Source organism: Lytechinus variegatus, chromosome 1 (genome assembly GCF_018143015.1).
Source record: "Lytechinus variegatus isolate NC3 chromosome 1, Lvar_3.0, whole genome shotgun sequence".
NCBI lineage: Eukaryota > Metazoa > Echinodermata > Echinoidea > Temnopleuroida > Toxopneustidae > Lytechinus > Lytechinus variegatus.
Window position 1 is genome coordinate 63,155,369 of NC_054740.1, and position 24,590 is coordinate 63,179,958.

The window sequence follows — 24,590 nt, forward strand, 5'->3', positions numbered from 1 at the left end:
ACAGGCGTGCTTGACGTCAGCGCCAGCGAACAAGTGCAATCAACGGAGAGCGCTGTAACTTGCCTGAGATTGTGTAGTTGGATCCAAAATGAGCTCCAAATAAATTTATGGGAATAAATACGTAATTTTCTCTGGATGGTCATTTGAATTGCTATTCAATGCTGATATAATGATTGTGAGGAAAGATTGTGGAATATGAGTTATGTGTTATGACGATGTTCGAGAATTAATCCTGATAATGACAATCCAGTTTTTTAGATGCAATTGAGCATGCGATCAAAATAAATATGAATGTTTCGAATCGAGCCCTAAATTCATCTAAATTATTACGATTTAACAAGATTTTATGGTCATACTAAGAATATTGACGATGTCAGCAAAGTATGTTATGTTCATATGGAAGAATTAATACTGGCCGGATTATTTCTATTGTTATTCCATCTCTGGACGTCTCCTCCAAGCTCCGAGAAAATAAGCACAATGCGCATGCGTGTTCGATGACGTATGACATATTTTCCCATTCATGAAATCAGAGCCCAAAGTTGGGCACAAACTAGCTTCAAATTGATGGGGAAAAAAAATCAAACGCAATTTTCTCTGTTTTGCCATGTAAAATGTTATTATATGGTGATATTACGAACTTGAACAGAGTTTTTGCATGTAGACAATGTTCGAGAATCAATCCTGATGTGATGATTATTTTTTTAGACAAGTGCACTAGCTCGAAGTCAAGTCGATCGTCATGAGATGTCCGCCATTGAAAATTGAAACGAAATACAAACGTTTCACATCAAGCTCTAAATTCATATTAATGATTATCATATGCAAATTATTGTTAAATATTACGATTAAATAATGTTCTATGGTCATGATATTAATATTGTTCATGAAAGCAAGATTTATTTTACGTGGTCGCGTCAATTTCCGGCCATTTTCTGGTTTGATTAAAGAACAGTACTGCGCATGCACGATCGATGGCCATGACTCCATTCATGAATTCATCGTGCATAAATTATCTCGGCACGAGCAGACGAGTAAGACTCGAACTATGATCGAAATAAACTTCAAATTAATGGTGAATAGCATCATAATTACTCAATCGGTTTCATTTTGGGGGCAATAGAAATCAAGTAAGTAGTAGTAAAGTTGGACATTACTGATATTTTGATGACTGATTGTGTAAACCAAACGAATCGGCCGGCCGACGTATTTTTTTTTTTTTTTCGATGCACCGATTTTGCAAAATCTGCACCGGTGTTCGATGACATCGATCGAACACCGATTTTAAAATCGATTCGACTCAGTCTTATTTAATACGATATGTATTCTGGGGACCGTTTCATAAAGCTGTTCGTAGGTTAAGAGGGACTTTAAGAACGACTGGTGATACTTTCTTGGGGTAAATAATATTAACATAAACCTTCATTGGCGAGGGTTTTGCAGTCGTTCTTAAAGTCGCTCTTAACTTACGAACAGCTTTATGAAACACCCACCAGGTACATAAGAATTTGAATGTCCTACAACTTGTTTTCGTGTGGATGATAAGAAAATAATCACTGATAATGTGCAAACTATCACTTGCGAGGCAAGCTGGATCTTTCCATACATCCAGCTTGCCAAGGGAGTGATAGTTTGCCACATCACCTGAAATCAAGACATAACTCTTTGTAAAAACTCTCCTGGAAGTCAAGATTGTGAACATTTCTATCACAGTCGACCAACTCAGAGCATCTGGGCCCCGTCTTACAAAGAGTTATGATTGATCCAATCAATCGTAACTCTATGGAAATCCATGTGGTGTTAAGTATTACCGTAAGTATTAAAAGTATCTACGTATCAAGTATTATGGATTAAGTCTACGGGAAAGGGAGAAAACTAGCCTTAGTTTCAATATATTTGTCAGCGCTGGTTTCTGACTGTTACCATAAATAGAAAGTATTATGTAACAAGGTTTAGAAGAAATGGGTACGCTTAACAAATCGAACAAAGTGACTGGAATGAATTAATTGATTGTAATTAATGGCTCAAAAGACATAGGATATATCACTCATTTCAAAACCCTGTGGCTTTGACCATTAGCAGCATAACTCCCAAGTATTACTATTGTATTATTACCCTTGAAAGAAATTACAACAGTAACTGGGCAGATTTCCCTTAAAAAATGGGTTTGAAGAGACGATGGCATGCAAGGTGTTTGTTTCTCTTCCTGAATTATCTATGTGCCCATATACTGACTTTGATGTCTTCAATGCACACACACTCACATCGCTTCAGTTCCACAAGTTCATATTGGTGTAAGTTTTCTCTTCTCAGACTCTGTGAGGTCCGGATGCCACAGGTCTGCTATGAGGATCAATCTCAGGCTATCCGCTTCTTGCCACACCTCGTGTTCAAAGGAATCGTCAAATATAAAGAGTTTTCCTTCCTCCCACGTTCTGTAGAGAGTTAACAGATGTGATGCTTAATATCGATTGAATGAATTTCTATCACATTAGAGTAAAAATGATAAACAAACATCAAAATATGATTCCAAATTATTGACAGCTTACTCAATTTTTTTTTTGTTGATTGAAATTAATTTTTAATTGAATTATCTTTAAGAGTTGATATCAGAATATTCACCCTCCCGCAACTTGGGCTCAAGAAACAAATCACTCTTAATAGTTCCTGCCACCAATACCCAGTCTTATGGTTCGCGATCTTTTCATTCCGCATTCCCTCATCTCAGGAACAATTTACCACAAAGTATCAAAGACGCAGATTCAACAGAGAAATTCTAATCCATGTTAAAACCTAGCATTTTTGTTAAAAATTGCCTTTCCCTTTGCATGTGAAGCCCCTCAACTGTCTACAGTCTACTGTGAACTAGACAATTACTTTAATTTTTTGCTGAAATTCCTTCTCTCTTTCTATTTTTTCCTACGCACTTAGAGACATGCTTTGTGATAAGTGCTATTCAAATAATGTTAATTATTATTATTATCGAATCAAAATTAAGTAACCCCATAACGTGAATTTTGAAAGTGGAAGCTTGTTTCTAGGCAAGATGAAGCTATATCTATGACTTACCTTGTAGAATTGCCCACTCGTAACCTGACAGGTTGTGGTATTATCAGTCCAAGGTGAGACCTTAATCTACAGTTTGTGGGACCACAATGGGGCCAGACATGGGTACCAGGATGCATTACTGAAAACTTCACCTAAGAAAAATAAAAAAACACACACAAAAAAAAAATAATTAAAAAAACAGTCCAAAATGAGATGTTAATTAGTCTAGAGTTAGTGGGATGCAATGGGGTTAGATATTTGTCTGATTTTTAAAGGGGTACTCCAGGCTGAAAATAATATGATTTGAACAGATTAAGGAAAATCAGACACAAAAAACCCCCCTGAAAATTTGATCAAAATTGGACAGGGAACAACAAAGTTATGATATCTTAAAGGTTTGCATTAGTTCGGTCAAACATCATCAACATCATCACCATCATAAACATCATTATCATTATAAACATCATCATCTCCATCATCATCATTATCATCATCACCATCACTAACACCATCATCATCATAATAAACACCATCATTATCATAAACACCATCATCATCGCCATCATCATCATCGTCATCATCATCATCATAACCATTATCATCACTACCACCACCACCATCACCATCATCATAACCACCATCATCGTAATGACGTCTTATTGATATATAACAACTCCCATAAAAAACAGGATCAAGAATTATCAATTGTTTAATACTAACTAATCACACATTCGATACATATTTTATGCACAAGTGAGCAAAAGGATTTGAATAAAGATTACAAAAAAAAATCATTTGGCAGATAGGATATAAATATCAAGAGAGAGTCTAAGATGTCCATCACTCACTATTTCTTTTGTTTTTTATTGTTTGAATAATACAATATTTCAATTTTTACAGATTTGACAAAAAGGACCAACTCAACTTAACCATAAACTGTTAATATAATGGTAATTCCAAATGTTCAGGGAGAAGTAAAACCTTGTTTCAATTCAAGGAGATTAGCATATTTCATACAATAAAATAAAAAAATAGTGAGTGGGTGACGTCATCAGTCTGCCAATTTGCATACCGTCCAGGACCTGTATATAACTGTTTAGTGAAATTAAGTGACACTTCAAAATGTCATAACTTTCTTATTTTCCATCCGATTTTGATGAAATTTTCAGTGTTATGCTTGTTGGATTTTTCTCTTTTTATTCAAATCAACTTTTGTAGGGGTGGACTTGTCCTTTAAATACACTCTCTTCTCTATCTAATACAAGTTAAACCTTACCTGTCCTCTTCTACAATTTTTTGATTGAGGGATTGAATCAAATATCCCACAGGTGCGAGGGGCTTGTCGGCAGTTCCCTTGATCTTTACTTCCTATGAACAAACAGAAATATTTCAAACAATGAATAGAAAGAAATGAAAAACCATATTTTATTGTTCAAAATAGACATGAAATGAAATACTCTGAAAATTTGCTTTGCCCAATTGATAGGCCTTGCAGCCGCTGTGCAGCGCTAGATCGACTAGGCTCTATCCCATTAATCGTTAAATGTCAAACAGGGTAGCAGCAACTCCCATCTTTTAACGTCTTTTGGTCTGATGCGGCTGGGGTTTGAACCCCGACCTCCACGTTGTGAGATGGACACTCTACCAACTGAGCCAACACATTGGTTGTGTTGGCTATTTCTGTATCTTAAGCCTTCAAAACTGATATTATGATGTGTTACATATTGTAAATAAACTGTAAATAACACAAGAAAGGATGAAGACTGCAGTCCACACGTGCTAAAATGTTTGAAAGATTTTTCAATCTTCATGGAGGCACACATAACCAGAAGGAGAAGAAAAAAAGATATTGCAAAAACAATTACTAGTATAATATGGAATGAGATCAAAGAGGTAGGAGGAAAAGTGTGATAAGACGAAATTGCAATTCACAGATACCAAGCAAGGTTCATTCATCATAATCAAAAGCAGATGCAGTTCACATAGAATGAAATGAATGAGTTGCCAAACAAGAATGCCTTGAGAGTGATTTGAATTATACACCAAGCAAATATAACACAATGTGGTTAAGTGCAGATTCCTTTCATGGTGACTTGAGTTCAGACTTTGAGATTTTCAGAATCTGTCTAAATGGTGAGTTTGATACCCAAAGTCTTGACAAGCCAAAAAGAGAATTTAGGTGATTTTTGTGCTTTTTACGATAGTCACAGAGAAGGCTTAGGGGGCGTTACAAGAAAATATTTGCGATCAATTGCAAATATTCTGTTGCAATTGTACAACTGATAGATCAACGTTAGCTGTAGTAAATCAGTCTTCTTGTTTCAAGGAGCAGATCAGCAATCAATCACTAATTTGCAATTAACTACAAGGCATGTGATTTATTTAGGGACCATAAATAGACTTAAAATTGATCGCAAGTTTCTTGCAATACCCCATTAGTCATTGGAAATCCCCTCCCCAACGAACACAAAAATAGCACAAGAGGATTTACCTTTCGCAAATAATGTAAATTGCTTCCAGTCACCCGTTTCCCTGAGTTTTTCTTCTTCATTCCTAAAGAATCCATCCGTGCTAAGCAAGGCTACGGCCTCATCTCGAATTGTCTCCCAATTACTTTCTAATATCTGCAAATAAAACGTGGAACAATGGGGATAAGATATATTAAAATATTAAAACATTCTATTTCAGATGTAACTACATACGTGGGAAAAGAATTTCAAGGATGTGTCACTCAATGGTATATTGTGTCAGGAAATATGCAACTGTGTTACAATGGCAACTACCATGGTAATAGGGCTCAGCAGCCAATTAGAATCAAGGTTTCCATGGAAGTTGCCATGATGGCAAAGTTACAACAGTTGCAAGTCTTTTATGAAATGGGCCCCAAATCTTACTTGTGTTTTTATGTACATATAATGAATGCTCAAAATAAGAATGGAGTTGACATTTTTATTGAATTGAATTAATTTCTTAATAGACCAACCCATTAAGTTTGAAAATAATATTCATGTTACCTTTCATCTGAGCCAGACAGAATAAATCCATCTTCAGTTGGGTATTCGACACATTTTATGAAATGGAGCCCAGGGGCCCGTCCTAAAGAGTTAAACAACTATTATAACTTTGTCATTATGGCAGCTACCATGGCAGCGGGACACAACAGCCAATCAAACTCAAGATTACCATGGTAGTTGCCATGATGGTAAAGTTACAACAGTTGCAACTCTTTATGAAATGGGCCCCAGATCAATTATTAAGAGGGGATATTCACCTTTGCTGCTTCAGCAAACCCTGCCTCTCTTGGAGTCCAGAATTGTCTTCCCCTCAGCGAGTCGACATTGTAAAGTGACCTTTGATACCTTGACCTGAAATGACCCCTGCTAACTGCCTCGTCATATATCTTATACGACTGGACAGGAAGGAAATACACACATAATAAAGCCTGTTTTACATGAACTCACATAATGGTTTACAAGTACATGTGTATGTTAAAGTAGTAATATATTACCAATTCCCCAACATAAGACCATATTCATAATCTATATATTTCTCCTTCCCGTTGTTGACAGAAGGATCGCCAATTGTGACAAATGTTGTTACATTTTTCATGTTTAATGGAATTCTTGTCCCATGCTATGGCAATCTTCTTCTGGCAATAGCTGATTTCTGGCAAGTAGGAAAATTCAAATAAAAAAAACAGGACGGCAAAAAAAAATGAAAGGAACATCACACCAATTAAGAGTAAAGCTACGGGTGATGTGAAATGAAATCACAAGTGAATCAAAAGAACTTGTAGATGAAATGGTTGAATATGATCTAGTATTAGACCACATGTGAGATGAGACTAACGGGCAATCCCATACGTGTCAAACAGGACATTTTGACCACAATTTCTAGTCTCTTAGCTGATTACTTGAGCAATAGAAATATATTTCTTGTCAGTGATAAAGTTATAGTGGGTAGTCATGTGAAAAACTGATTACCAACAAAAAATGTTTGATTGATTATGGGTAAAAATGTTGTGTGTTGTACGGGACTCCGAAATGTCCCATACGACACGCAACATTTTCACCTCTAGTTCACCCATGGACAACATGTTTTTATAGGTTGTCATTTTTTTATATGACTTCCCAGTAGTACTTCATTATTACCACAAAATAAATTGAAGTTCCTTGATTGTTTGAACAGCAGGTTGAAAAATGTTGGGGGAAATGGCTGATTTTTTTAGCATGGAATCGCCCTAATAGCAAAGTGGACAAAGCGGGTACAGAACAAGTTATATTTACTGGCAAGGTATATGATCATCTCTCACCTCTTCAATCTGACCAGTCCTTAAGAAGGATTCCCCCAAGTGGAAGAAGAATTTTCCCTCGTTGGTTTCCCTATCACCGGTATCAATGCCTGCCCTCAAGAGTGGGATTGCTTCAAGGTAATTCTCTTCCGATTTCAAGATGAACCCCAAGTGAACCAATGCAAAGCCATCCGTTGGATTTCTCTCTACCATCTGAAAAATCAAGGGATAATGAACAGGGGAGCATGTCATGAAACAGATAGTTCTTGATTATAGTTTAAGCTACTACAAATCCTTGCTTCTGACTGGCTGGGAACAAAATTGGTTGGTGAAAATCATCATTGACATAACTTTGATGAAAAGCTACCAAGAAAAGTTGTTAATAACCCAATCCCCTTAATATCTGTCATCTGTCAAATATTCTTGATTTTGATCAGCTAAGGCGGCCAATCATTCCTCCTCAGTAAATGCCAATATACACAATTTTTTCTTCATCAACAGGCCCCTTTCTTACAAAGAGTTACGATTGATTGGATCAATTTCAACTGCAGAAAGCCAGTAACATCAACATCTGAAATGCACGTCTGTTCAAAATATTTTCCAGATGTGATATATATTCATAAATTCATTGATTTCTTGACAATTTGGTGTGTTCCCCTTTGTTTACAAAGGACATTCTGCAAATTTCCTGTAAAAAAATTATGACACTGATGAATTTCCATAGAGTTACAATTGATCAGATCAATCATAACTCTTTGTAAGAAGGGGCCTAGGTCTACCTACATGACTGTCTCACAAATAGAATCCACTCACCTCCTCAAAGTAATGCTTGGCTCTCTTATTTTTCCCAGCGATGAGATACTGGACAGCGAGGCTTTTCTTGGCTTCATAATCATCTGGGAATTCTTTCACAAGTTCCAGGTACACTTGGATGGATCTTGATGACTTTCCTGGAAAATATGGAGTAAAATGTGGCAGGAATATAAGGAAATTTGTTAAAAATTTGCTAAGTAATTGAGTAATAGGTAAAGTTTTATTTTTATTTTTGGATCTTAATGGCAACTACAATGGACTGATGCCTTAGGGTCCTCTCAGAGGGGTTTATTTACATGGACAGAAGGGGTTTTACAAAAACAAGTCTGAATAAAAAGGCATCACCACATTGGTCAGCTCATACTCTGGGGACGTATTGATGAGATTACGTGTACAGTTAGATACATATGAACATGTTGGTATTTGAGCACGAGTCTAATGGGGTGTTGCAAGAAACTTGCGATTAATTGCAAGTCTATTTTGGGTCCCTAAATCACATGTCTTGCAGTTAATTGCAAATTAGTGATTGATTGTTAATCTGCTCCTTGACACAAGAAGTTTAATCTGATATGCTACAGCTCACATTGATCTATCAGTTGTAAAATTACAACAGGATATTTGCAATTGATAGTTAATATTTTCTTACAACACCCCTAAGTCACACGTAAATCTTTATGACCCCCCCCCCATATACTACATATACATCATTATTTAAACAAGGTTTTGTTTAATTCTGTCTCTTCTTCCTGTGTATTCACTAAGGGTCATATTTGTAAAGATCTGTGATGAAACCACCTGCCATTATTTCTTCTAGAATCATGTCCCGCCCACCTCTAAATCTTTGATTTAATTTCCTGTCTATTACATCACATACTGCTGTGGGAATGTCTCTTTCTTGCACTGGTCACCGTGTGATCCAGTGCAACTTGTTACACAGTCAGTGCCTCCAGGCATGGATCCGGGGGGGGGGGGGGGGGGGGCACAGAAGGCATGTGCCCCCCTCCTTTCAAATTTCAAATGTAAAAATGCCATTAAAACAGAAGTGTGCCCCTCTTTTGAAATTGAAGACTTTTTTTGTTGGGGGGGGGGCTTGTCAAATTTTCCTCCGAAAAATTTGTCCCCCCTTTCGGAAATCCTGGATCTGCCTCGGGGTGGATCCAGGATTTTCCAAAAGGGGGGGGGGACAAATTTTTTTTCAGTGGATAAGTCTATCGTCTATTCTTAACACTATCGTGTAAAGAATCCTTCATTAGAAGTGATTAGTTTGAGATACAAACTATACATGAACCTAAATCTTCATTGTCTTATGAATAAGACCATTTCCCTCCTTCGGAGAATGAAATCATCGATGCAAACACCACGGAACAAACTTGTGGTCAATATACTCTCCCAAATCTTTAATGAAAGGAGACAGATTTGAAATGTCTGACAAACCTAATAGTCACCTGGTTCTCATTAAATGATTTGTTTATCAAGGTCCTGATTAACTCCTTAGTATGCTGTTCCTTGATTAACAATTAGCCACAGGAAAATGATTCATTGATCGAAGGAGGTACAAGCTAATCTCTTCCAATAAACTGTGTATTCCATGCATCAAACAATGCAAAATAAAAAGCTAACAAACGCTATGCTCTCCCCTCTCCTCCTGTAAAAATATTATCTTCATTAAAGTTAACTACACTTCCAATTGTGATTAAAAATGCTTATTCTACAAATCAACCTATTATGATTGTTGAATGTTCCGAAGAGAATTCGCCAATTAAAACTAGATAGTATTAACTCTATTTAAAGTATTCTAGGCATTGAATATAGCATCTCCAACGTAAATAAACTCTAACCATCATTATTGTTGCCAACACCAAGGAACATAATTAGAGTACTTATTGATTTCCTCCTTGCCTCTCTTTTTACTATTGGATACATCAAGAATCCAATTTTAAAATGGGAAGTTCACCCTATTAACAATAAGTTTATCAAAAATAACAGAAAAATAAAACAAAATATTTGTGAAGGTTTGAGGAAAATCCAATCAAAGTCAAAAAAGTTACTAGAATTTTTATTATTTTATTTGTGACATCATAATTATCTGAGCAGCACCCCCATATATGCATATCATGTAGTAAAAAAGTAAATGAAATGTAATTAAAATAAAAACACAAAGACACCCTCATTGTGCTAAGACAATATAGTCAAATTGAATCAAACCAAGAACTTTTTTAAAAATACAAATAGGCCCTATTCTACCTCACACACATAAAGAGTAATTTTCACTTTAAAAAATCTTTTCAAGTGGGATACCTTCTTTTGTCCAACACCACTGAATTTTGCAATGTAGGTTGAATGATGCCCAACTATACATACAAAACATGGACTATCAGCAGACAAAGTAAATTTACACAGCAAATAGTATGCCTGATTTCTGCTCTACTACACAATACAAACATGAGTGAGTAAAGGAATCACATGGTTGAATTTGTCGATTAAGGTGGAGAGATTTTCTACCCAGTTACACAAAAATGACAAGAAGAAAAAAGATGAATTTCATCAGGAGTAAAGAAGTATCATAATTGTAATATTATAATGTAGTCTGGTACAAAGGCATCTCTAATAGGACCTTGATTTGATTTAAAACAGTATATAAAAATTTGATTTGAATTGATTTCATGTCAGCAAAAAAGTACCAGTAGACATAAAATCATTTAAGGACTGGAAGCCCAACCCAAGAAAACATTCATTCAAATAAAAAGACTAAAAATCAAAAAGCATAATGCAGAAAATTGGAAAATAACTCAAATGAATAATTTTTTACAAATAAACAACATTTACATGACAATAAAATAATAATTTTATTGACTCTAAATGACCTTTGACCTTGATGTGACCTGAAACTCGTGTAAATGATTAGTGATACTTGGTTGACCTTATATGAACTAGATTCATAAACAATTAAAGTCATGACATTTCAAAAATCACCCCTAACAAGGTCAAAGATCTTTGACCCTTAAAATGATCTTGACCTTAATTATGTGACCTGAAATTTTTGCAAGATGATCTGTGATACTTGGTTACTTTTATTTCCAAAACTCGCGATCCCGTTTCCCTACCTTTCCAAGTTATGACATTTCAAAAGCTTAATCACTGTTAGAATTACATAGTATATATTCCAACATGGTCAAAGTTCATTGACCCTAAATGATTTTTGACCTTCTTCATGTGACCTGAAAGATGATAAGATAATAAGTGATTCTTGATTATTCTTATTTCCAAGTTTCATGAAATCTTTCCATATATTTTCCAAGTTATGATGAGATTTCAAAAACTTCACCTACGTTAAGATTTCAATGTTGGCACACCACCACCGTCAGTCTCGCTCTGCTATGCAGGAAAGACAAATAGGAATAACAAACTTGATATCTATCAATCGTGTTCTAATTTCATATTTTAGAGTGACATAAAGAGCATGTTTCTTTTTGATACACAGCTGCCAATACGTGCTTCACATATTGGGATTTACTTTAGAACAAAGTAATTATATGCACAACTTCTTTCTTTTTTTTCGAACCCCAAACTAACATTGAAGAAGAGAAATCAGTGAAATTCAATGTAATAGCTTAATATTTACTTATGAATTGAATACACAAACACAGATTTTCAGCTCTATTAAAACTGGTGATAGATGAAGCATAAAATTATTACTGACAATGGATTCTGTGCGAAAGTAAATAGAAAAGTAAATGCATATTTCTAATAGTGAGAAAAAAATAATGTTTACCAACGTGCTGACACAGGTGTACAAAACTGTTGTGCGCTCTAGACAAGAGAGTAAATATACATGTATGTAGAGCAAATAGACATAACTCTCTAAGTGAAACCGACAAGAAACAAACAATTATGGTGTTTTACCTACCATGTATCCACTATTACATTTGACCCACTTTACTGACAATCTTCACCAGCAGATTCCAACAGCACAATGCAAAACCTGCTGAATTGAGATAGGTAATATGTATCTTCTTTTCTTTCTTTCATCATTTTTTTTTAATCTGGAATTTGCCCCAAAAGATTATCTTTACAATCACCTTTCCAAGCATAAACAGATATATTCTTGCCAATGAAAAGATATTAAAAATATCAATTCATCCATTTTCGGAGCCACAAAGATCGTCACTCTCAGACTAGTTTGTAAAATGTATTGTATTTGTTTATTGCAAGAGCATGTCTGTTTGTATAGCGTGTGTGTTTTTTTTTCTTCTTTTATGATACTTGTCTGTCATTCTTTTTTTTTATTAATTATTTCCATATGCAATTATATGAAATCAATTCATTCCAAGTCCATATTTGATATAAATATCTATTTACAAATATATGTTGAATTTATGTATACTTATTTTTACACATGTATAAAATGACATAGTGTCTTTTTCATAAATCTTTAGGGGCAACTCAGCATACAAGCCAAGATATTTTCATATTTTTAGCCTTCACTAACAATTTCTTTGCTATTTTCCACCTGATTTATGCATTTCAAATTTGTTTATTTAGGATAAATGTAAAATAAACAAATCATTAAACATAGAAATTAAGAGATTACTTCCAGTGAATTTTTACTCCCATTTGCACTTAAAAGCTCCCAGTGATAAGAGTGACAAGAAAAGAAAAGGGAATATATATACCAAAGAAAGACAGTCTGTCTCCCATTCTTGCAAGGGCAGCTCGCTTGATATCTCTGGGGCAATGTGGTGCATCAGCTGCTTGTCTATATGACTGGATCGCTCTGGAACAAAGACAGATTGTGGGGAAAAAATGTGATATTATTGTTAAAGTGATATTATTGTTAAGTGAAAAGAGAGGAAGGGGGGGGGGAGGTAGAGGATGACCTTGACCTTATCCCTGTGACATCCAAAAGCACCATAACATTAAGATACCCCGGTGGATCTTTGACCAAGGTGGGTGTTTCATAAAGCTTTTCGTAAACAGAAATGACTTGACGCATGACTGGACTGGTGATCCTTTCTTGTGCTATCCCTATGTAATTGATTTATGACTTAAGAGGGAAATAGGAGATATAAAAAGAAAGAGCTAAAAAGAGAAACGAGAAAGATATATTACATAGGTAATGTAAATTCAAATCTGTGATAAGTCAATATGCCACCACTCGACCGTAGCAGCGAGGATTGCATTTATTTTATTCTAAGTTTTGACTTCACTTCAGTGAACATAACTGTGTTGCATTGTCAACTGCGGCATTAAATTCACTAAGGTGATGTCATTCTCTGCTTTAGTTGCGTAATTAGGTAGCTTATTTGATGTACGCGCTGGTGTTTACGTGTTGATTGCATGAAGAATGCACTTGTCGTATTTTTCAATATTTTTTCCTATCATGACGATGGATGAGGACTGTCAATCTACATAGGCTATAATATAAAAGATATTGCCCTTTCTATCTTTTTCATGAATTACATTTTATCTCCCCTCCGAAGCTATATTTTTCCCTTGGTTTATATTCCAACATGGTCAAAGTTCAGTGACCCTAAATGACTTTTGACCTTCTTTATGTGACCTAAAAGATGATAAGGTAATAAGTGATTCTTATTTCCAAGTTTCATGAAATCGGTCTATATATTTTCCAAGTTATGATGAGATTTCAAAAACTTCACCTACGTTAACATTTCAATGTTGGCACACTACCACCGTCAGTCTCGCTCTGCTATGCAGACAAGACAAATAGGAATAACAAACTTGATATCTATCAATCGTGTTTTAATTTCATATTTTCCCTCAGAATATTTTCCCTCAGCGCTGCGCTCTTCGGGCAAAATATAATACCTAAAGGAGAGGAAATGTTAAATTCAAACCCTGGGCAGGCAATATCTGTATAATATGAATGGAGAGATAAAGGAGAAAGAAAAGGAGAGACAGACAGAGAAGGGAGTGATCAAATAAGAGAGTGAGTGTGAGTATACAAACTAATGACATGAGAATGAATATAGTGGGACTAGTCTAGATCCATACCCATCAAGTAGATCATTGCTCCTCCTCTCCTCTGCTAACATGTCAAGGAGTTGAGCCTTTGCCATCAGAGCCTTTGCGCTGTTTGGGAACCGTTTGATGATGTCCTCGTACTTGTACAGAGCTTGATCTTTTTTGTTCTAAATACACACAGTGAGAGTGTCAAAGATGGATTGAAGTGAAAAGAATTGAATAACTTTATTGTCCATAAAGGAAATTCTTGTTTTCACTCTGGTTACACACATTTAGATACAATGTACAATGTATATAAACAGAACAAAACAAAAAATGGCGATAACATGTTCAACATAAGGGAATTATTTTGACTCAGGTATACATGATTCATGCAAAATTACAGTACACAAGTATTTGAATTACAAATCAAAGTTAAAGTCTGGTTTAAGAATTATTCATATCATAAGATAATTAATTTTGGTTATAGTTATCGGCAAAAGTGAACAATCGAATGCTGGTATGCACGTGCAATGTAATTGGAGTTGAGAGTAAGGGATGTGCATTGTGTGGGTGGTGTGTCTATTTCCAAAAGAGAACCTCTAATATAAGTAAAGTAAAAATTTATCTAACATGATTATTTAACAATCAATTTCAAAAAAAAAACAGTAGGGTACTAATTACAGGGAAGACAGACCTTTAGACTTGAGCATTAAAGTGATGAATATCGTTGGTTACAAAAGATTGTCACAAATGAGCTTTCAGTGTGCATGGTGTACATAGACGAATGCCTGAACAGTTGCGAGTGAGTGGCAAGGATGTTTCTAGAGGCTCAAAGAGTGTTAAGAGTTCACTGAGTGTAATATCATCAAAAACGATCAAAACAATCAACAATCATTTCCGTTACAACTTCTTTTCTTCCAAAGTATTTCCAAACAGCTACATTTACCGGTACACAGATTTTTGCAAAAGATTAATTTTGCACAAAAAGTGTGTGTAAGCAAGTAAATGGGCTCCTGCGTGATATCTCAACCCAATACCTTTTGGATAAGGCCTTCTGTTTCCTCAAGAAGTGTTTCTAAGGCTGACTTCTGAATTGGTTTCTTATTTTCAGCTTTTATACTGATGTTCTCTCTTACTTTAGATGTATCTGAAGGGGGGATTAAAAACATGATAATCATTATTTTTGCAATAACGTCACGGAAAATTTTAGTCACACAAGCATTATATCTAAACAAGGTGGTTCACGAACCTCTATTCTTGCCTGACTTCATGATCAATAAAATATGCAATATGATTTTGACCCCTAGATGACCTTTGATCTTATCACCTGCAAGAACACATGTGTGGTATCACCCAAAGATCATTTAATAATAATAATAATAAGCCGATTTTATAATAGTGCTTTTTCCAGAGGATACAAAGCACTGTTAATGGACAAGTTTGAAAATACAGAAACTTTGAAAAATCTGTCTCAACCTGTATAAACATAATTGATGCAGGTATAAAGAAATGAGAGCATTTTGAAAAAATGACCTTTTGACCCCTAGATGACCTTTGACCCCATCATCCTCAACAACATTACCCAAAGATCCTTTTACTAAGTGTGAACATAACTAATGGAGAAATAAAGAAATGAGAGCAAGTTGAACTTCAAAAAAGGATGAACATGGCCTCATATCATTTGACCTTTTGACCCCAATATGACCTTTGACCCCATCATTCTCATGGGGTAATATGTGGCATAATCCAAGGATCATATGCACAAAGTATGAAAAATATTGATGCAAAAATAAAGAAATGAGATAAAGTCAAACAAAAACGTTCACATTTTCTAACAGACTAACAGGAAAACTGATTACTAGGGCTCTGCCAAACTTCATTCAGGCGAGACAAAAAAGATTACTGTTACTGATTTTTATTAAATTCTTTTTGCTGTCTTTTATTTCTGCAAATATTAACCCTTGTCAAAGACAAACAAGCTCAATTTTGTATGGTTTTATACTAATATGGTGAGATAAAGCTGTGACAATTTATACAAATAAAATTTTAAGAATTGATCCACTTAAGTGAATACTGGCACTAATTTTCTATTTACATGTAGATCAAATGTATTTTGATAAAAAATTGGTATAGCAATTTTTTATACTTTTGTTTGTTATGCATTTCTTTTCCTCCAATTAAATTTGTTGCTGATTTATTTATGATCATAAACAAGACAAAATTAATCAAGTTTGATAAGTGAAGGTAGAAATAATAATACATATAGGAATTTAGAAAAAATTGCATGGGATTTGTACATGAATTCACGTTTTTTTTAAAGCAATTTTGTGTCCGACATACGAATGCTGCTCAATTTTAGAACCAAGTACCCGGGGGTCAAAAAATTTTGAGGGGCGGAATCCGCCTCCCTTCCCTCTTGGCTTTTTAGGATTAAACTCTGCAAACATACCTCATATTTCTGATTTTAGGCATTTCTGACCACGTGCATTTTGCTTCTTATCACTCTCCCATGTACAAATACATTCATCACTGATTAACAACTCACATATCTTAACATAAAAAATATTTAGCAACACATGGAAAGACACTCTATTTTGGCGAAGAAACTTCCAAATGTCACATTTTACAATGACGGCCAACCATCTTTCAGAAATTACAATGACAAAAAAAGTTTGTTTCTTTTTATTTGGAATATATCATCTGCCTTTTTTCTTGCAGGGCTTTAGGTATTAATAAAGCAGGGGAATGAAAATGCACTGATATAAATACTTTTTTTCTTTTACTTGTTTCTTTTGCAAATGAGGGCTAGCATTGATGCAAGGACAAGATACATATTTGATATCTATTCAATCTACATTTCAATCTACAGAACTAAATCCAATAACTCTTTTCTAGGAAAGATACATACATGTAGGTATTACTGTGAAGAAAGGAGCATCTAGTAGACAGGAAAAAAAATTCAACAAGTTTTTTCTTTTAAAAAAAATATATATATATACCGGCATATATGAAACTCTGTACCAGCAAGCATTATCACCCAATGCAACTCGGTTTGGACATTGCAATGATAAAACTCCAAATATAACTTAGAATCCTAGTTAAATAATGCCAAAATACTAATTTGGTTAGAATTGTTGAATGTTTCTTTTATAGTTACCTGATTGTCAGCAGCCTTGTCTCTCTCTCACCACCATCAGCAGCAATGCCAGTTACCTTGATATCATCAATATCTTTAGGAACATACTTAGACTTTGATGGGGGATGGGACATTGGAGGGGAGAGGAGGGTGGAGGTTCAGAATTCAATTTGGACCGGGTCTTAGTCCTAAAATTACCCATAGTTTGTCATTGGATGATCCAGGACCAGGAAATGAATTTGCTAAACCTTCTAGTCCAGGCTCAAGTTGGGTTTTGTTTTTGATTCCCAACATTGCTGGAGAACTAGTTTCATGTTAACTACTTTCTTACCTGACCTATCCACAGGGTGCTCTTCTTTCTTGATGGCCCTATCTGCTTCAGGCTGTGTTGTCTCCTGTGCTGGTGGTGGAGGACTTTTGCTTTTCAAGTCCTTAGCTTGATCAGAGTTCCTCATGGCCCTTTCTGCTTCAGGTTGTGTTGTCTCCTGTGCTGGTGGTGGGGGTGGTGGAGGTCTGTCACTTTTCCTGTCCGTAGCCTGATCAGAGTTCCCCATGGCCCTTTCTGCTTCAGGTTGTGTTGTCTCCTGTGCTGGCGGTGGGGGTGGTGGAGGTCTGTCACTTTTCCTGTCCGTAGCCTGATCAGAGTTCCCCATGGCCCTATCTGCTTCAGGCTGTGTTGTCTCCTGTGCTGGTGGTGGGGGTGGTGGAGGTCTGTCACTTTTCCTGTCTGTAGCCTGATCAGAGTTTCCCATGGCCCTATCTGCTTCAGGCTGTGTTGTCTCCTGTGCTGGTGGTGGGGGTGGTGGAGGTCTGTCACTTTTCCTGTCCGTAGCCTGATCAGAGTTCCCCATGGCCCTTTCTGCTTCAGGTTGTGTTGTCTCCTGTGCTGGTGGAGAACTGTCACTTTTCCTGTTCGTAGCCCGATCAGAGTCTCCCTTGGCCCTTTCTGCTTCAGGTTGTGTTTTCTCCTGTGCTGGTGGTGGGGGTGGTGGAGGACTGTCACTTTTCCTGTCCCTAGCTTGATCAGAGTTCCCAATGGCCATTTCTGCTTCAGGTTGTGTTGTCTCCTGTGCTGGTGGTGGGGGTGGTGGAGGACTGTCACTTTTCCTGTCCGTAGCCTGATCAGAGTTCCCCATGGCCCTTTCTGCTTCAGGCTGTGTTGTCTCCTGTGCTGGCGGTGGGGGTGGTGGAGGTCTGTCACTTTTCCTGTCTGTAGCCTGATCAGAGTTCCCCATGGCCCTATCTGCTTCAGGTTGTGTTGTCTCCTGTGCTGGTGGTGGGGGTGGTGGAGGTCTGTCACTTTTCCTGTCTGTAGCCTGATCAGAGTTTCCCATGGCCCTATCTGCTTCAGGCTGTGTTGTCTCCTGTGCTGGTGGTGGGGGTGGTGGAGGTCTGTCACTTTTCCTGTCCGTAGCCTGATCAGAGTTCCCCATGGCCCTTTCTGCTTCAGGTTGTGTTGTCTCCTGTGCTGGTGGAGAACTGTCACTTTTCCTGTTCGTAGCCCGATCAGAGTCTCCCTTGGCCCTTTCTGCTTCAGGTTGTGTTTTCTCCTGTGCTGGTGGTGGGGGTGGTGGAGGACTGTCACTTTTCCTGTCCCTAGCTTGATCAGAGTTCCCAATGGCCATTTCTGCTTCAGGTTGTGTTGTCTCCTGTGCTGGTGGTGGGGGTGGTGGAGGACTGTCACTTTTCCTGTCCGTAGCCTGATCAGAGTTCCCCATGGCCCTTTCTGCTTCAGGCTGTGTTGTCTCCTGTGCTGGTGGTGGGGGTGGTGGAGGACTGTCGCTTTTCCTGTCCCTAGCTTGATCAGAGTTCCCCATGATCCTTTCCTCTTCACGTTGTCTTGTCTCAAGAGGCGGAGGAGTCCTGCCACCATCAGTTTTCCTTGGAGGCTCTTTGGATTTCCCCCTCTCCTCTTGTGGAGGTAGTGGGCTCACACTGACAGCCTTTCGTGCATACTTTTTGACCCCTTCTCTGTCATCCACTGGTGGTGGTGGCCTCACACGGGAAGTCTTTCTTGGAGATTCTTCAAGTCTTTCTCTGCCCTTTTGTGGTAATGGAGGGCTCACATCATCAGACTTTCTTGAAGATTGTTTCTTCATGTCCTTTTCAACTGGTGGTGGTGGCTTTACACTGTCATCCTTTCTTGGAGAACTTCTGACCTCAAGTGGTGCAGGAGGGTGCACACCATCAACTTTTCTTGGAGACACCTTGGCTTTTTTCGTGTCCTTAGTCTGATGATCTTTACTCTCAGTCCTAGTCTTTTCAGGTTGTTTCATTTCCTTTGGTGGTGAAGGTCTCACACTATCAGCCTTTCCTATTTTCCGTTCTGCAGCTTCACCAACCTCTATCAGTGATGGAACATCTTGTTCACCACCAGATTTTGACTCTAATCTATCAGGTGCAGTCTCTTCAACTTGTAATGTCTCCTGGGGTTTTGGAGGCCTTAACACATCAGCATGTTTTAAAGAACCTTCATCGGCTTTACCAGGTGGTTTGCTTTTGGATTCTTTGGTGTTTTCAGTAGACCTTGGAGTTCTTTTTGGAGTGACCATTTTACCCTTTGGAAAATCGGTCTCTGTCACAGTAGCCTCCTTTCCTGTAAAGGACTTGGCCGGATCATCCGTCTTCAGATTCCCAGGAGCAGGTACAGGCTGTTTTTCCTCATCAACCCTCTCTTCCAAAATGTCCCTCTTTGCTTCAAAAGCAGCCTCCGCTTGAAAATCAAGCTTGTCTTCCTTTTCCTCAACATCACTTACTTCTTTGGTCACATCAGCATAACTTTCTGTAAATCTTTGAATGGGAGCATGTGCTATGCTCTCTGAATTTATGACCTTTTTATAGTCTATTTCTGTGTCACTGTTGGACTTTTTATCCTTATCTCTATGATGCTCAGTTTTGAGATCTGACTCGGGAGTTTCACTCGTTAGATTGTTATGCTCCGTCTGGGTAAATAATACAGTAGTCTTGTTGGACTCTGAAACAGGAACAAGATGGAGCAAGCAAAAAGGAGGATGTTTTAAACTATTTTCTCTGGTTATTTCAAATGGCTTTATTCCAGCTTGAAAAAGAGTTCTAATAGTTACCAAATGGAGACATGAGAAGTTGACTTCAAACTTACAAACATTCAGAGATAAAGACTGTGTATTCCTGAAGGATTAACTCTCTGCCCATTATGGAAAAAAAATCGAGATAACCCAAATAGTGGTGATAAACTTCTTCAGAATTTTATCATAAACAAAATCAAAGCCCTTTATACTTTGATCAATATAGATAGTTATACTGTAATATCAATTTTAGTACATACAGTCCACCTGCAGTTTGTTTTATAAGTATGATCTATTGCTCATACTGTTGAAGTTAATTCTGAATAGTCTAGAGTCAAACCAAGGTTTGATAATGAAAACACCATCACTACAGTGGTATTCTGATAGGGTTTTACTCTCATCTACATTATAATTTGAGACCACACTCTCTATGGAAATGCTGGGTTTCATAATACTTGTGCCATATTCACGGCAAAGAAAATATACTGAATAATTTACTAAAATTCATATTATTTTAGTATTTTCCTATTCTGCTCATTTCACAACATAGTTGACTTTTAAAAAACTTTTTGCTGCAAGATTATTTTTTTTTACTTAAAGAATGAGTTGACTTATCCTATGAAACTGTGTTTACCAGGGCCATCAGCATACCACACCTGCCATTTGATAATAACTTTCACTAGGGGAAAACCTCCCATTAAATCTACAAGGAACAGTCCCAGTTGCATACAAATGACACCGAAAGGAAGCCCTGGAATGTCAATATAGATTGATCTTGGTCAACCCTTCCTATCCAGGCTAACAAATCTAATATATGAGACGACACTCCTCGCATCTGTAGATGGAGATAACTTTTGACATTCCCCAAGGTCACGTGACCTCAGGAGATGGTAGATCATTTAGCTTTCTGGAAGATGGGAGTTTAAAAGAGAGCTCATATGTTCAGATATTTTCATTCCGGATATATGATGAAGACTGTGATGGCAGGGTTTTCGCTAGGCGGTCTTCCCATGAGGCCGAGGGTCCACGAGGCAGAGGGTTCAAGAGGCCGAGGGTTCACGAGGCTGATTTTTCTCAAATCATATTTTCTTTATCAGGATGTTGGTCTTCATCGATATCAAAGGACAAGTCAACCCAAACAAAAAGTTGATTTGAATTAAAAGATAAAAATCCAACAAGCATAACTCAGAAAGTTTCACCAAAATCGGATGTAAAAGAAAGTATGATTTTTCTCTACATATTAATATATTCAAAATCAATATTTTTCTGGGGTGGACTTGACCTTTAATCAACAGTTGTAGGCATGCTATGAAGACTTAAAGTTGATATTCATTACTTTTTAATCACAAACCATATCAATTCAGATTGTATTTAAATCTTTTAATTGAATTTCTTTCTAATATCAAATAATTTACATTACATTCTTGAAATTATAATCTATCCAAAATTTGACAGTTCGAAGGTAATTCTTATATTGAGCTCCTGATCATTCTTCCAAATTGGTATATTTGTCAGCTTATGTTTATCTATATCTTGCTGTTGTGAAATGAAATAAAATCTAAATTCCAAGAAAAAAACACAAACATGTGACCGAGAAATAATAAGAATAAAAACTTAAGTTTCACATTTTTACAAAGGATTAACGGCTGAAAAGGGATTCAACAGCTACATTTTTTAAATGATGGGTAAGTGAGATGATACTAAAGAATAAATCCTGTTGTCCCGATTTACCTAAGCTTCAACAAATTAAAGTCTGTTATCATCCTCAACTTCAATGGAGAAAATTATGCAAAGTGGAAAAGTTTCCACTGATGTAGACAAACATCCTAATGAAAAATAAACACTATTTAGAAAAATCAGCCTCGTGGACCCTCGGCCTTGTATACCCTCGGTCTTGTCGACCCATCCCTTTGCTAGATAGGAATCACTGTCATTTCTGGGGATTTATTCAACAATTTCTGACATTTTACTATCATCCCCATTCATTAGTGAAAGGAGCCAGCATAGTTCAGAAGAACAACTAATTTACAGGGAAGCTGTTAGTCTAGGTTATTACTGGGCTACTAGATCGATCAATATCAATGTCAACAATTAATGTCAATACTATGTCAATTAAATTAGTAACCCTTGCTCTTATATGCCTGCTCAGGATACATGATGTAAGCCTAAGACCCTGTAAAGTTAGTCTCTAGGTTTATAATTAACAAACTTAAAGGTCAAATCCACCTCAGAAAAATGTTGATTTGAATCAATAGAGAAAAATCAGACAAGCACAATGCTGAAAATTTCATCAAAATCAGATGTAAAAGAAGAAAGTTATGACATTTCAAAGTTTCGCTTATTTTCAGGAAAAAAGTTATATGAACGAGCCAGTTACATCCAAATGAGTCGATGATGTCACTCACTCCCTATTTCTTTTGTTTTTTATTGTTTGAATTATACAATATTTCAATTTTTACGAATTTGACAATTAGGACCTCCTTGCCTGAAGCACAAAATGTTAAAATAATGGAATTCCACGTGTTCAGGGAGGAATGAAACTTCATTTCACATGACAATGACGAGAAAATAAAAATATTTCATATTTCATATAATAAAATACAAAATAAATAGTGATTGAGTGATGTCACCTGACATCAAATCTCTCATTTGGATGTAGCTGGCTCGTTCATATAACTATTTTGTTGAATATAAGCGAAACTGTAAATTGCCATAACTTTCTTATTTTACATCCGATTTCGATGAAATTTTCAGTGTTACGCTTGTTGAATTTTTTTTTATTCAAATCAATTTTTTGTTGGGGTGGGCTTGTCCCTTAAGGTACATGGGTTGTAAATTAGGAGCTCCAGATAACATAGTTAAATAATACAATAATAAATGCATCAATTACAGAGATAAAGGGGAGGATAAGAGGTGACAGAAGGGGAGGGGGTATTACATGTAAGAACAAATTATTGGAACTTTTATCCAACCTCCCCTCCCCCCTTTGATACAAGTAGTGAGGACCCAATGAAATTTCTCCACATTTTTCTATCATTTGTGTTTTTTTTTAAAGATCTTCTTTTCCCTCCAGGGGTACAGATCCAAGCCCCCCCCCCCCGACCCACCACTGGGCATTTTACACACAGTAATTTTTGAATAACTAGTAAGGAAAAAAAGCTTCCCTAATATATCAAATTACCACCCCCCCCCCTATGTTCAACTCTTTGCTCATTATATGCCTAAAAATCCTGTGTCCCCTGATACATAAGGAACCAGTGAAGATGACAATGCTGATAAATTCCACCTGTCTGAGTACATGTATATTGCAAGGAAAAATTTATCAGTCATCACTTTAAGAGTCTTACTATAGTCCATAATGACACATTATTTCCTTGAGATCTAATATGCTTTTCACACTGCATTTCCTTAACCCCATACTATCCTTAACCCCGGACTATCCTTAACCCCATACTATCTTTTTTTCGATTCACACCGTCTTTCTTAACCCCGTACTATCTTCTCAACTGTGGTTAATGCCTTAACACCGGACTATCCCACAGGCCTCAGCTCATGAATATTGATGATTTTACCATACAGAGCGTCATTAACGTGCAATTCGACTTCCGTGATTGGCTAATGCTTAGCACATTTCCTTAGCCCTGTTTCGTTTTCACACTGCATCTCTTAGCACCGCAACTGTGGTGCTAGTACCAAAATAAGCCGGCTTACCCTGCTTTCTTGCAGGGCCAGATAGTACCGTACTATTTACTGTGCTAGCCCACTTGCTAAAATGTAGTGTGAAAACGAAGTGGGCTAAGCTTAACCCTGGGAAATTGTGGGGCTAAGACCCCCCTTAGCCCCACCAATTTAGGACAAAAAGTGCCATCATTCATTACCTGGCCTGCCATTGAACATGGATATACCCTTTACTACTTGCAATTGATTGATCCAATTTAAGAGATATCTGTTAAGGACAACTTCGTCCAAATAAAATTTGATTTGAAACATAAGATAAATTGGGGGGGGGGGCAGTGATATATATTGCTGTACACATGCATGACCAAAAAATGTGTTTAAAGGAGTGTTTTTCAGTTTTGAACGTGGGCTGTGTGTGCACTTGTTAAGGGTATCAAAAGCACAGATTTTCAAGAAAAGGGGTAATTTTGAAAGACTAGTCAATGGTTAATCGTGGGGTCAAATGTATTTAGGTAATTTTTTTTCAAAGCTTTTTTTCTGTAAAGACTAGCCAAATGTGTTTAGAGTATGTTTTTCCCCCAAGCTTTTTCCCCGGGGTCATATTCTGGCGACAACT

At 36.8% G+C, this 24,590-nt stretch overlaps 1 protein-coding gene across 3 annotated transcripts in view; it reads right to left on the reverse strand.

The window, feature by feature from the left end:
- Positions 1-2,104: 2,104 nt before the first annotated feature.
- Positions 2,105-24,590, reverse strand: part of LOC121419359 (aspartyl/asparaginyl beta-hydroxylase-like) — a 45,991-nt gene continuing 23,505 nt past the window's right edge. For 2 of the 3 annotated variants that reach the window (XM_041613788.1, XM_041613798.1), the window contains exons 4-15: positions 18,617-20,226; positions 17,584-18,133; positions 15,154-15,263; positions 14,165-14,301; positions 12,826-12,926; positions 8,153-8,289; positions 7,361-7,552; positions 6,320-6,457; positions 5,540-5,672; positions 4,325-4,416; positions 3,070-3,200; positions 2,105-2,435 (exon numbers count right to left, since the gene is read on the reverse strand). In XM_041613788.1, the coding sequence (XP_041469722.1) occupies positions 2,285-2,435; positions 3,070-3,200; positions 4,325-4,416; positions 5,540-5,672; positions 6,320-6,457; positions 7,361-7,552; positions 8,153-8,289; positions 12,826-12,926; positions 14,165-14,301; positions 15,154-15,263; positions 17,584-18,133; positions 18,617-20,226 (3,482 nt within the window). In that variant the 3' untranslated portion in view covers positions 2,105-2,284. The remainder of the gene's footprint in view (positions 2,436-3,069; positions 3,201-4,324; positions 4,417-5,539; positions 5,673-6,319; positions 6,458-7,360; positions 7,553-8,152; positions 8,290-12,825; positions 12,927-14,164; positions 14,302-15,153; positions 15,264-17,583; positions 18,134-18,616; positions 20,227-24,590) is intronic. The other variant, XM_041613806.1, reaches the window with a different exon arrangement.